Source organism: Coregonus lavaretus (assembly GCF_964263955.1).
Source record: "Coregonus lavaretus genome assembly, chromosome: 11".
NCBI classification, from domain to species: domain Eukaryota; kingdom Metazoa; phylum Chordata; class Actinopteri; order Salmoniformes; family Salmonidae; genus Coregonus; species Coregonus lavaretus.
The window spans coordinates 53,592,542-53,606,768 of record NC_139998.1 but is presented as its reverse complement, the minus strand read 5'-3'; the positions used below and the strand labels follow the sequence as shown (position 1 = coordinate 53,606,768).

The window sequence follows — 14,227 nt, the reverse complement described above, 5'->3', positions numbered from 1 at the left end:
CGAACGCTTGGGTATCTCGGTGAGCCTCACCTCCGGATATCATCCCCAGGCCAATGGGCAGACCGAACGGCTCAACCAGGAAATTGGGAAGTATCTACGGCAACAATGTTCGCGGCAGCCGCAAGAGTGGAGCCGATTCCTTCCTTGGGCAGAGTATGCTCAGAACTCACTCATTCACACCTCCCTACGTCTAACGCCCTTTCAGTGTGTTCTAGGATATCAACCACCCCTGTTCCCGTGGGATACCGCACCCGGGATGGTACCGGCGGTGGACGAGTGGTTCCGTCGGAGTGCGCAGGTCTGGGAGACGGCCCATCAACATCTCAGTCAAGCCTCACAGCAGCAAAAGACCTATGCCGACCGACGCCGGAGACCTACTCCCACTTATCAAACCGGACAACGAGTGTGGCTGTCTACCCGAGACCTGCGGTTCCGACGGAGCTGCAAGAAGCTCCAACCCAGGTACATTGGTCCTTTCAAAGTTCAGAGACGTATTAACCCTGTCACCTACCGTCTGTTACTCCCTCGACACTACAGGATAAACCCTACGTTCCACGTCTCCCTGCTGAAACCTGTTCATTATAGCCCGATGTATCCACCAATCGCTCAACAACCTACTACACCACCTTTGGAGGATGAACAGGACACCACCTATACAGTCCACGAGATACTGGAGTCAAGACGGAGACGAGGGGGCATCGAATATCTCGTGGACTGGGAGGGATATGGACCGGAGGAACGGTCCTGGGTTCCTGCTAAGGACATACTAGACCCCGCTCTCAAGGCCACTTTCCACGCTGAACACCCAGATCATCCCGGACCCCGACCCAGAGGAAGACCACCCGGTAGAGGTAGAAGGCCGTCAGGAGCCGGCCCTGGGGAGGGGGATACTGTAAGGGATCGGGGGTTGGCTGGGTCTAGACAGAGTCTGACACTTCCCCGATCTACAGAGAGGGGGAGTCATCAGACTCGATCTGGTTCACCTGAGTTCTGAGCACACCTGTCCATAATTAGGGTAGGATATAAGGTGTGCTCAGAGGTTCAGTCGGTGCGAGGTATTGTTCCTTTGTGACTTGCTAAGCGTTTTGTTCCGAGAGAGAGAGAGAGTTTTGTTGTTTTTGATTACCCGTGTATCCGACCTGTGCCTTGTTGTTTGACTTCCCGAATTGCTTAATCCTCTACTTGTCTACCCCAGTGATTACCGTTCTCTGATCCTGTGCCTGTGACCTCGACTACGACTAAGCCCGCTCCTTTGGTACCTCTGCCTGTCTATGCCTGGCCCGGTTTTGACCACAGCCCGCCCGACCACGATTAAGCTATTCCCTTGTCTGTACTCTAATAAAGCATCGCTATTCTGCGATTGGATCTTACCACTCTGTCCGAGTATTCATTACACTCTACAACAATGGCATACTGTATTCACCACTACATACCTTTTAGAGTAGTTTAACTCACTCCTACTAATAGATATGAAGCCATACATACATACATACATACCTCGACCAGGTTGATGAGGTGCAGGAAGAACTCGTGTGCGTCTTGCTGTCTGTTGGAGGAGAACTCGGGGTGGCCCTTGCTGACCATGGCTTTGAACATCTTGGGAGAGATGCCCTTCGGCTGGTGCTGCAATGAGAACAAGGTGTCACACACAAAGTGTGTATGACCAGTCACCTGTCTAAGGCACCAAGACACCAAACCAAACCATTGACACGTGATTGGAGGAACTTCAGGTTGACGTGTGATTGGAGGTACTTCAGGAAAAACAGGTATCATGCTAATAAACATTCTGAATCTCATGAGGCCAATTTCCAACTTGAGAGGCGATTTGAGCTACACAAGTTAGGATTTGGCTCGTCTTTGAAAAGGGCTTTTCCGTCTTCATTTTTCAATTTAATACCAAGTGCAACTTCTGTGCTTATGAGATCAGTGACAACAGCGTAATGTCTAATCGGTGCTGTATCTAGCTACACCATCTGACACAGCCCTACAGTCAGACTGCATAAAGAGACCTGCATACTGGCAGTAACCCTCAAGATCCTTTCCCCACAAAACAAACAGGCATACTGGCAGTAACCCTCAAGAGCCTTTCCCCACAAAACAAACAGGCATACTGGCAGTAACCCTCAAGATCCTTTCCCCACAAAACATGCATACTGGCAGTAACCCTCAATATCCTTTCCCCACAAAACAAACATGCATACTGGCAGTAACCCTCAAGATCCTTTCCCCACAAAACATGCATACTGGCAGTAACCCTCAAGATCCTTTCCCCACAAAACAAACAGGCATACTGGCAGTAACCCTCAAGATCCTTTCCCCCCCCAAAAAAACATGCATACTGGCAGTAACCCTCAATATCCTTTCCCCACAAAACAAACATGCAACCTGCAGGAAATCCGGAGGGTCTTTACATGGCAGTGTTAGATGAATCATACATCGCACAACAGAAGGTGGTGCAGTGTAGAGTCCCTGTATGTCTGTAATCTGTATACTAAATACTTCAGGATTCAGGGCTGTGTTGTACAGATTGGATTAGCAACAATTCACACTGCTCCTGCAAGACACGTTGGTATGCAGCAGCTAGATGTAGGCAGTGAAAAATGCCAAAATGGCACTACATTTGCTAAATGAATAGACAACACTTTGTAACACAATTGGGTTATTATTGCAGCATGCATGGGGCATCTAAGACGATCAAATCTCGAACGTTAGCTACAGTTTATACTATAAATAGAAAATACAATTTCCACGTTAATGGAAGTAGTTATACCGCAAAAGAGTTGCAACCCAAAAAATCATTTGGGAAAAATATTGGGTTATGATACTGAAGACATGAAACACACCCTTTAAATGTAAAAACTACAAGGTACTCAAAATATGAGCAACAATGAATATTGCAACAGAGGATAATTAATATATCTACAAGTTCCATCCCCACCCCTCCCTTCCCCACGCAAGCTGTCTGTGTGTGTCCAAACCTGGCCCTAACCTGATTGCAGACTCCTCATTATATTACACTGGCATTACTAGATGAAAAGCTAGCAGCTGCATGATGAATGGAGAAGAACAGTACAGAACAGAACAGTAGTTTCCCACATCTCTTTCCCCTGCTTATCTGGCAACACAAAACAAATACGTTCTGATCTCCCAAATTGCCAGTTTGTAATTTTTCCCAGATAAGGAGCTGGACATGCCCAGTCTAATACCTTGCATTCTTCTCTCATCACCTGTTCAATGAGCTCGGATTTCATTGGTGGTTTGGAGTACAGGCCTGAGATGAGTCCGTGGCCCAGTTTAGCCCTGGTGGACAAAACAAAAGGACACCAATGTAACTTAGTAACAAACCCATGGTGCCTGTCCTATTGCACAAGTTAGCATTGTAATAGCTGTTAAAACTTGGCTAAGAACAAAAGCTCTTTGCCAACACCGTCTCCACCATCAACATACACAAAAGGAAAGCAATGAAATGATTGACCAACCAAAACACATTACACATGCTTGCAGTATAACGGCTACTCGAACTACTAACAGCTGCTAAGAACAAAATCGATTGGGCAACACCAGTGGTAAACAACCTCCTGATTTATGACACGATCTGCATCAGATTAACACGGTGAAGGTCATTAACACGATCATCTCTCAGTATGACACGATCTGCATCGAATCATCATGGTGAAGGTCATTAACACGATCATCTCTCAGTATGACACGATCTGCATCGAATCAACATGAAGTTCATTAACACGATCGTCTCTCAGTATGACATGATCTGCATCGAATCAACATGAAGTTCATTAACACGATCGTCTCTCAGTATGACATGATCTGCATCCAATCATCATGGTGAAGGTCATTAACATGGTGAAGGTCATTAACATGGTCATCTCTTAGTCAGTCAGCCAGTGTTTATGTCTTAATTACCAACATTCATTACCTCCTTCGTTTAGGAGCCTCTCAGTTTTCATCTGGCCAGGTGGATGGGTTAGATCCAATGTTTTTCTAGCACTGACATTCTTCTGTGCTCATCATTTAACATTTTACTGCAGTGGGCTAAATCAGGGTCACACAGAGTTTTTCTTGGTAGTCTTAAACAAATCTACTTTGAAACAAAAGTATACACCTCACACACATGGTTATGGGCTTAAAAAATAGAAGACACCTGTACCATGTCAGATATAGAGTTGAAATGTATTCCATTTTGAGTTTGCATCCCAACATTACACTTTATATACATCACAGAAGACTGAAATATTACAAAACCATTTGAAACACCGGATTTACGGCGTTTAAAAAAAAAGAAACCTTTAATTATGAAATTATGAAAAATATGAACAACATTCCACCCATGAGGCCACTAGAGGGCGATTTGGTCATTTGACTGCAGGAAAGGGGTCATTAAAGCTGAGTCCTTAATTGAATCAATAAAGAGTTCCTTAAATGAAACAATAAGAAACTGGTCAAATCGCCTCTGTTGTTTCGGCAAGAAGCTGAGGGATGGGGCTTTTAAAATGTAACCATTCTCAAATTCATAGGCAGAGCTATGGATGCAAAGACTGCCCATCCATGACATCAAAACTATATAATTGGTCATTTAGCAGACGCTCTTATCCAGAGCAATTAGGGTTAAGTGCCTTGCTCAAGGGCACATCGACAGATTTTTCACCTAGTGGGCTCGGGGATTAGAACCAGCGACCTTTCGGTTTCTGGCACAACGCTCTTAACCACTAAGCTACCTGCCGCCCTGTAGTTTTAACCATGTTGAGGCTAGTGTTTGTTTACATTTACTTTGTAAAACAAGATTATATATTTTGGGTTCTGATGGGGTACTACAGTTGAACTAAGCATTTATAAGTTATATCCTTCAAGAATCAAAGGGTAAATATTATAAATGTATATATAATAAATGCATAAGTCCAAAAATGGATGTAGCAACTAAGAATTCTAGCTTTAATATATTTATTAATCAAGATACATAGATACACTACATGACCAAAAGTATGTGGACACCTGCTCATGGGCGATTAGGCCTGACTCGCAGTCGGCGTTCCAATTAATCTCAAAGGTGTTCAATGGGGTTGAGGTCAGGGCTCTGTGCAGGCCAGTCAAGTTCTTCCACACCAATCTCAACAAACCATTTCTGTATGGACCTCACTTTGTGCACGGGGGCATGGTCATGCTGAAACAGGAAAGGGCCTCCCCCAAACTGTTGCCACAAAAATGGAAGCACAGAATCGTTTAGAATGTCATTGTATGCTGTAGCGTCAAGATTTCCCTTCACTGGAACTAAGGGGCCTAGCCCGAATCATGAAAAAACAAAAAATTCCATTATTCCTCCTCCACCAAACTTTACAGTTGGCAATATGCATTGGGGCAGGTAGCGTTCTCCTGGCATCCGCCAAACCCAGATTCGACCGTCGGACTGCCAGATGGTGAAGCGTGATTCATCACTCCAGAGAACGCATGTCCACTGCTCCAGAGTCCAATGGCGGCGAGTTTTACACCACTCCAGCCAACGCTTGGCATTGCGCATGGTGATCTTAGACTTGTGTGCGGCTGCTCGGTCATGGAAACCCATTTCATGAAGCTCCCGACTGACAGTTCTTGTGCTGACGTTGCTTCCAGAGGCAGTTTGGAACTCGGTAGTGAGTGATACAACCGAGGACAGACGATTTTTACGCCCTATGCATTTCAGCACTCGGCGGTCCCATTCTGTGAGCTTGTGTAGCCTACCACTTCGCGGCTGAGACGTTGTTGCTCCTAGACGTTTCCACTTCACAATAACAGCACTTACAGTTGACCAGGGCAGCTCTAGCAGGGAAGAAATTTGACGAACTGACTTGTTGGAAAGGTGGCATCCTATGATGGTGCCACGTTGAAAGTCACTGAGCTCATCAGTAAGGCCATTCTACTGCCAATGTTTGTCTATGGAGATTGCATGGCTGTGTGCTCGATTTTATACACCTGTCAGTAACAGGTGTGGCTGAAATAGCCAAATCCACTAATTTGAAGGGCTGGCCACACACTGCTGTATATATAGTGTAACTAGAAAACATTAGAGTTGGCATAGAGCGGCAGGTAGCTTAGTGGTTAAGAGCGTTGTGCCAGTAACTGAAAGGTCGCTGGTTCTAATCCCCGAGCCGACTAGGTGAAAAATCTGTTGATGTGCCCTTGAGCAAGACACTTAACCCTAGTCGCTCTGGATAAGAGCGTCTGCTAAATGACTAAAATGTAAAACAAATGTATAGAGGGGCTTTTAACAGCAAGTCAGCAAAGATGTGAACCGGTCAGATGTTTGGAGGTGTGAGACAAGACCAGGGTGAGTAATAATTTAGTCTCGAGGGAAACATCGCCAATTCAGTGGAGGGCAGCACAGATTTTATATGTTCACCAAAAGCAATTTGCGGGCCAGAAAAAGGGCAGTTATTTGAAAACGTATAGGTCCATTATATAATTTCTATCTAGTTTTAGACGTTCAACAGTGGCCTGGAGAGTTTTTTAACACCCCAAATAATCATCCGGTTAGGTTTTTTTTAACTCAACCTCCCCCGGGCCCGAGGGCCAAGCCCCTGGTCAAGACGCTGTACTGATGATAAGCAACATTATGTAACTGTGTATTGACTCACATTTGTGTGCTGAAATCCGTGGTGGGGTCAAGAGGTGAGTAGTCATATATCCTCTGGAGATTTCCAACATACCTAGAGATTCAAAACAGACGCCAGACAGTACATTCAGTGCACACGCTACTGTAAGTCCAGGAGAGATTTTTTTTTTGAAGAGGGAAAATATGAGAATTGAACACTACAGTCATCCACTCGTATATAAGCCTGCCGTTTTCAGTGCTGTTGTGCAATCACCACGTAATAACACCTTTAGGTCAAGTGAGTCAGTTTTCCGTCATCAGCATCTATATTCGGAGTGGCGAAACATGACCCGCGCAGTGTCCTGACTTTGTATGTTTACTCTGGTCTATTCTGGAGGCCCCCCCTTTCTCTCTCTATAGCTCTCTCACACACACACACACACACGAACAAGCCCCTCCCAGATGCTGGTGGTACTCACGCCCTCTGGAACTCTGGGATGCTGAAGAGGACCTGCATGGTGGTGCCCAGGTAACAGCTGTTGTCCAGGTTCTTGATGCCAGTGAAACCCGAGCCATACACCGCCTTCAGTTTCATGCCCGATTCCTGGATCACCTCCCACTCGCTGACCCGAGGCTGCACGCTGTCTGCGTTGTCCGTGTTGAGGTGGCCATTTTCTGTTCCATTCTATTCAACCAATGGAACAAAGTACTGGTTCAAAATGGGGGGGTCCGACAGGTACCCAGACATGGTTGATGTTATTCTAGGCCCACATTATTCTATGTAAAGTGGAACTGGCTGTTTGAAAATATATGGTTTTGCACATCACAAATGTTGTGTATTATGAAACAGGTATAACTCAGCTAAATGAGAGCTTGTCAATCTTTCCTACAACGATGGCTAGACGTACCTGCTGCATCTGTAGCATGTCTATTCCAAAGTGCTGTAAGTGTTCGGATATGTGAGGGTCCAGGACTGCTTCTTCTTCATCAAATGAATATATATCTGAAAGGGGGCGAGGGGGGGGGGGGGGGGGGGGGTTGTTACTGGACATAAAAAACAAGGGCCAAGGCTCTCTTCATATAATAGGGGGCTGTTACCGGTATACTTAGAATTAGGAATTAGAATATGAATTTAATAGGATCTCTATGCTTATACACCAATGGAAAAGTGGAACCCAGCTATAATGCGTTATTGTGTTAGAAGCATGTATGAGCATTTATAATGTTTTATTGTATGTTTTCCCCAATATGTGTCACTGACCTGCTCTGATGTTGTCCTGTATGACTGCCAGGGGAAGTGGGCACTGACCTGCTCCGTCTGGGGTGATGTTGTCCTGTATGACTGCCAGGGGAAGTGGGCACTGACCTGCTCCGTCTGGGGTGATGTTGTCCTGTATGACTGCAAGGGGAAGTGGGCACTGACCTGCTCCGTCTGGGGTGATGTTGTCCAGTTTGACTGCCAGGGGAAAGTTGGTGTCTTTGTAGTGGTCCAGGGCGTGGCCGTTTCCTCCGGCACCGTCGAAGAACCACTTCCCACAAAGCACCGCTCCGTCCGTCAGGTTCAGCCACAGGTTCTCTCTCATCTCACACTTCTGACATTTCCAGCCACTAAGAGGAGAGACGGGACAGGGGTAAAACATTCAAAGAGTCACATGTTGATAAATAGGTTAGCTCTTATTACATCTTTTGGTAACACTTTCCTTGACACCCAGCGTCATAACCATGTCTTAATATGTCATAACATGGTCATAACACTGTCATGATTGTTATTCAAATGTGTTTTTTCCCTGCCAAGAAGTTTCTTTTTGTTTCAAAGTTAATTTCTTAAATCCCGTTGTTGTTGTAACTAATTATTTACAGTCATGTTGATTTTTTCATCATATTTTAAATATCTCGTAGAAAATGAAACTTTTTGACATTGTCATTAAGCATTATGACCATCTTGTGTCACTTCACTTGGACTAAGAAAATAGGGTGGCAGGTAGCTTAGTGGGTAAGAGCGTTGTGCCAGTAACCGAAAGGTCGCTGGTTCTAATCCCCGGGCCGACTAGGTGAAAAATCTGTCGATGTGCCCTTAAGCAAGGCACTTAACCTTAAATGCTCCTGTAAGTCACTCTGGATAAGAGCGTCTGCGTAATGTAATGTAAAAATACACTTTATGACACTGTCAAGAAGCATTATGAACATATAGGCCTACCACATACATGCCCTTATATCAGTCAAAAAGAGGGTGTATTGTCCTGCTCCTGCATTCATCCCAGTCATCAGCAACAGAGCATTAGGGGTAGGTGTATTTCTGACATCGATGTGGGCGCAATTACAATGATAATTGAATAAGGTCAATTTCAGAAAACGTTATACAGCTGTGGAAAAAAACACTGCACATTTTTCTTCAATCAGCATCTCTACATGTATGACAGCCATTCCATTCCAGTGTCTGTTGAATTCCAACACAGGCACACCTCATTCTACTGAATTAGGTACTGATTAGGTGATCACCTGAACCAAATCTTATTCAAATAGGAAAAGTATAAAAACCACTGCTGTGGTCATCACTATCCTCTTGCAATAGGACCAGCTGGATGGTAAAAACAGTGCTAATAGTACATCAAAAGTAATATTAATCAGAAAATAACTATTGACCATGCCAAAAGAGTTGAAAAGGAAAGTTTTGAGTGAGGAAAAGAAGGGTTCAATTCTGGCTTTACTGGCAGAGATGCCGGTTCTTAAGAACAAGGTCAAGCAGCAGACATTGGGGACAACAAAGCTACAGACCGGCAGAGGGCGAAAACGTCTCTCTACTGACCGGGATGACCGCCAACTCATTCGAATGTCACTCAACAACTGTAGGATGACATCAAGTGACTTACAAAAAGAATGGCAAACGGCAGCTGGGGTGAAGTGCACGGCGAGGACGGTTCGAAACAGGCTCCTAGGGGCAGGGCTGAAGTCGTGCAAAGCTAGAAAAAATCCCTTCATCAATGAGAAGCAAAGAAGAGCCAGGCTGAGGTTTGCAAAACATTTACATTTACATTTTAGTCATTTAGCAGACGCTCTTATCCAGAGCGACTTACAGTTAGTGAATACATATATTTTTATACTGGCCCCCCGTGGGAATCGAACCCACAACCCTGGCGTTGCAAACGCCATGCTCTATCAACTGAGCTACAACCCTGCCGGCCATTCCCTCCCCTACCCTGGACGACGCTGGGCCAATTGTGCGCCGCCCATGAGTCTCCCGGTCGCGGCCTGCTGCGACAGAGCCTGGATTCGAACCAGGATCTCTAGTGGCACAGTTAGCACTGCGATGCAGTGCCTTAGACCACTGCGCCACTCAGGAGCTCAAAAGACCATAACGATTGGACCGTAGAGGACTGGAGTAAGGTCATCTTCTCTGATGAGTCCAATTTTCAGCTTTGCCCAACACCTGGTCGTCTAATGGTTAGACGGAGACCTGGAGAGGCCTACAAGCCACAGCGTCTCGCACCCACTGTGAAATTTGGTGGAGGATCGGTGATGATCTGGGGGTGCTTCAGCAAGGCTGGAATCGGGCAGATTTGTCTTTGTGAAGGACTCATGAATCAAGCCACGTACAAGGTTGTCCTGGAAGAAAACTTGCTTCCTTTTGCTCTGACATTGTTCCCCAACTCTGTCCCCTGTAGCTCAGTTGGTAGAGCATGGCGCTTGCAACGCCAGGGTTGTGGGTTCGTTTCCCACGGGGGGCCAGTATAAAAAAATGTATGCACTCACTAACTGTAAGTCGCTCTGGATAAGAGCGTCTGCTAAAATGTAAATGTAATGTAAATGATTGGTTTTTCCAGCAGGACAATGCGCCATGCCACACAGCCAGGTCAATCAAGGTGTGGATGGAGGACCACCAGATCAAGACCCGGTCATGGCCAGACCAATCTCCAGACCTGAACCCCATTGAAAACTTCTGGAATGTGATCAAGAGGAAGATGGATGGTCACAAGCCATCAAACAAAGCCGAGCTGCTTGAATTTTTCCACCAGGAGTGGCATAAAGTCACCCAACATCAATGTGAAAGACTGGTGGAGAGCATGCCAAGACGCAAGAAAGCTGTGATTGAAAATCAGGGTTATTCCACCAAATATTGATTTCTGAACTCTTCCTAAGTTAAAACATTAGTATTGTGTCATTTAAAAATGAACATGAACTTATTTTCTTTGCATTATTCGAGGTCTGACAACACTGCATCTTTTTTGTTATTTTGACCAGTTGTCATTTTCTGCAAATAAATGCTCTAAATGACAATATTTTTATTTGGAATTTGGGAGAAATGTTGTCAGTAGTTTATAGAATAAAACAAAAATGGTATTTTTACCCAAACACATACCTATAAATAGTAAAACCAGAGAAATTGATAATTTTGCAGTGGTCTCTTAATTTTTTCCAGAGCTGTATAGCATAAACTGTTGACAAGTAGGCTATGGTGTAATGGAATGTTTTGCCTTGCGTTGTGGGTTTTTACACTCTTATGTAGGTGTCATAACCAGCCATAAAATAACGCAACATATGTCACAACAGGTCTAAATACGTGTCATGACAGTGTTATGGTCATATTATGACCGGTTATGACCGTGTCATAATGTGTTATGACGCTGGGTGTCAAGTAAAGTGTTACCCATTCTCTCAGTGTCGTTGTTCTTGAAGGACAAAATAGCAAGAACGGCCAAAAAGCATTCTCTCTCATTGGAGTTAATTGATTGACCTGAATTATGTTCAATGAACAGGGTAGGACAGACTTGTGTGTTTAATGTTTAGCATCCTAAAACACTCCTTAATGCTAATGCTTCTTAATGCTACATGTAAAATAATACACAAAATGCTATATAAGGTTAGAGTAACTTGGTTTCAGATCCCTAAGAAACATTACAGAGTAACTTGGTTTCAGATCCCTAAGAAACATTACAGAGTAACTTGGTTTCAGATCCCTAAGAAACATTACAGAGTAACTTGGTTTCAGATCCATAAGAAACATTACAGAGTAACTTGGTTTCAGACCCCTAAGAAACATTACAGAGTAACTTGGTTTCAGACCCCTAAGAAACATTACAGAGTAACTTGGCTTCAGATGCCTAAGAAACATTACAGAGTAACTTGGTTTCAGATCCCTAAGAAACATTACAGAGTAACTTGGTTTCAGATCCCTAAGAAACATTACAGAGTAACTTGGTTTCAGATCCCTAAGAAACATTACAGAGTAACTTGGTTTCAGACCCCTAAGAAACATTACAGAGTAACTTGGTTTCAGATCCCTAAGAAACATTACAGAGTAACTTGGTTTCAGATCCCTAAGAAACATTACAGAGTAACTTGGCTTCAGATCCCTAAGAAACATTACAGAGTAACTTGGTTTCAGACCCATAAGAAACATTACAGAGTAACTTGGTTTCAGACCCATAAGAAACATTACAGAGTAACTTGGCTTCAGATCCCTAAGAAACATTACAGAGTAACTTGATTTCAGATCCCTAAGAAACATTACAGAGTAACTTGGTTTCAGACCCCTAAGAAACATTACAGAGTAACTTGGTTTCAGACAAATAAGAAACATTACAGAGTAACTTGGCTTCAGATCCCTAAGAAACATTACAGAGTAACTTGGTTTCAGACCCCTAAGAAACATTACAGAGTAACTTGGTTTCAGACCCCTAAGAAACATTACAGAGTAACTTGGTTTCAGACCCCTAAGAAACATTACAGAGTAACTTGGCTTCAGATCCCTAAGAAACATTACAGAGTAACTTGGCTTCAGACCCCTAAGAAACATTACAGAGTAACTTGGCTTCAGATCCCTAAGAAACATTACAGAGTAACTTGGCTTCAGATCCCTAAGAAACATTACAGAGTAACTTGGTTTCAGACCCCTAAGAAACATTACAGAGTAACTTGGTTTCAGACAAATAAGAAACATTACAGAGTAACTTGGCTTCAGATCCCTAAGAAACATTACAGAGTAACTTGGTTTCAGACCCCTAAGAAACATTACAGAGTAACTTGGTTTCAGACCCCTAAGAAACATTACAGAGTAACTTGGTTTCAGACCCCTAAGAAACATTACAGAGTAACTTGGCTTCAGATCCCTAAGAAACATTACAGAGTAACTTGGCTTCAGACCCCTAAGAAACATTACAGAGTAACTTGGCTTCAGATCCCTAAGAAACATTACAGAGTAACTTGGCTTCAGATCCCTAAGAAACATTACAGAGTAACTTGATTTCAGATCCCTAAGAAACATTACAGAGTAACTTGGTTTCAGACCCCTAAGAAACATTACAGAGTAACTTGGTTTCAGACAAATAAGAAACATTACAGAGTAACTTGGCTTCAGATCCCTAAGAAACATTACAGAGTAACTTGGTTTCAGACCCCTAAGAAACATTACAGAGTAACTTGGTTTCAGACCCCTAAGAAACATTACAGAGTAACTTGGTTTCAGACCCCTAAGAAACATTACAGAGTAACTTGGCTTCAGATCCCTAAGAAACATTACAGAGTAACTTGGCTTCAGACCCCTAAGAAACATTACAGAGTAACTTGGCTTCAGATCCCTAAGAAACATTACAGAGTAACTTGGCTTCAGACCCCTAAGAAACATTACAGAGTAACTTGGCTTCAGATCCCTAAGAAACATTACAGAGTAACTTGGTTTCAGATCCCTAAGAAACATTACAGAGTAACTTGGTTTCAGACCCCTAAGAAACATTACAGAGTAACTTGGTTTCAGATCCCTAAGAAACATTACAGAGTAACTTGGTTTCAGATCCCTAAGAAACATTACAGAGTAACTTGGCTTCAGATCCCTAAGAAACATTACAGAGTAACTTGGTTTCAGACCCATAAGAAACATTACAGAGTAACTTGGTTTCAGACCCATAAGAAACATTACAGAGTAACTTGGCTTCAGATCCCTAAGAAACATTACAGAGTAACTTGATTTCAGATCCCTAAGAAACATTACAGAGTAACTTGGTTTCAGACCCCTAAGAAACATTACAGAGTAACTTGGTTTCAGACAAATAAGAAACATTACAGAGTAACTTGGCTTCAGATCCCTAAGAAACATTACAGAGTAACTTGGTTTCAGACCCCTAAGAAACATTACAGAGTAACTTGGTTTCAGACCCCTAAGAAACATTACAGAGTAACTTGGTTTCAGACCCCTAAGAAACATTACAGAGTAACTTGGCTTCAGATCCCTAAGAAACATTACAGAGTAACTTGGCTTCAGACCCCTAAGAAACATTACAGAGTAACTTGGCTTCAGATCCCTAAGAAACATTACAGAGTAACTTGGCTTCAGACCCCTAAGAAACATTACAGAGTAACTTGGCTTCAGATCCCTAAGAAACATTACAGAGTAACTTGGTTTCAGACCCCTAAGAAACATTACAGAGTAACTTGGCTTCAGATCCCTAAGAAACATTACAGAGTAACTTGGCTTCAGATCCCTAAGATGGTCCTGCCACCCATCTCATTCCGCAACCCTTCATAACTGACATCCTCAGCAGAGGAAAATGACAGACCAGTGGCTGAGAAGTCTTACTATGGTGGCCATGCCAGTATATAGATGTCAGAAAGAGAACATAGTATTTCTGGGTATGTAGACCTATTTTCTGATCT

General features: G+C 43.5%; 1 protein-coding gene across 1 annotated transcript in view; it reads right to left on the bottom strand.

The window, feature by feature from the left end:
- The window catches only part of LOC311137595 (ubiquitin carboxyl-terminal hydrolase 13-like), a gene marked incomplete at both ends in the record, with an annotated part of 23,916 nt that overhangs the window by 909 nt on the left and 8,780 nt on the right, over positions 1 to 14,227 (bottom strand). Inside the window, 6 exons of the mRNA XM_084172101.1 lie at positions 1,498 to 1,623; positions 3,207 to 3,300; positions 6,624 to 6,695; positions 7,060 to 7,265; positions 7,489 to 7,583; positions 8,004 to 8,188. Coding sequence (XP_084028227.1) covers positions 1,498 to 1,623; positions 3,207 to 3,300; positions 6,624 to 6,695; positions 7,060 to 7,265; positions 7,489 to 7,583; positions 8,004 to 8,188 — 778 coding nt within the window. The remainder of the gene's footprint in view (positions 1 to 1,497; positions 1,624 to 3,206; positions 3,301 to 6,623; positions 6,696 to 7,059; positions 7,266 to 7,488; positions 7,584 to 8,003; positions 8,189 to 14,227) is intronic.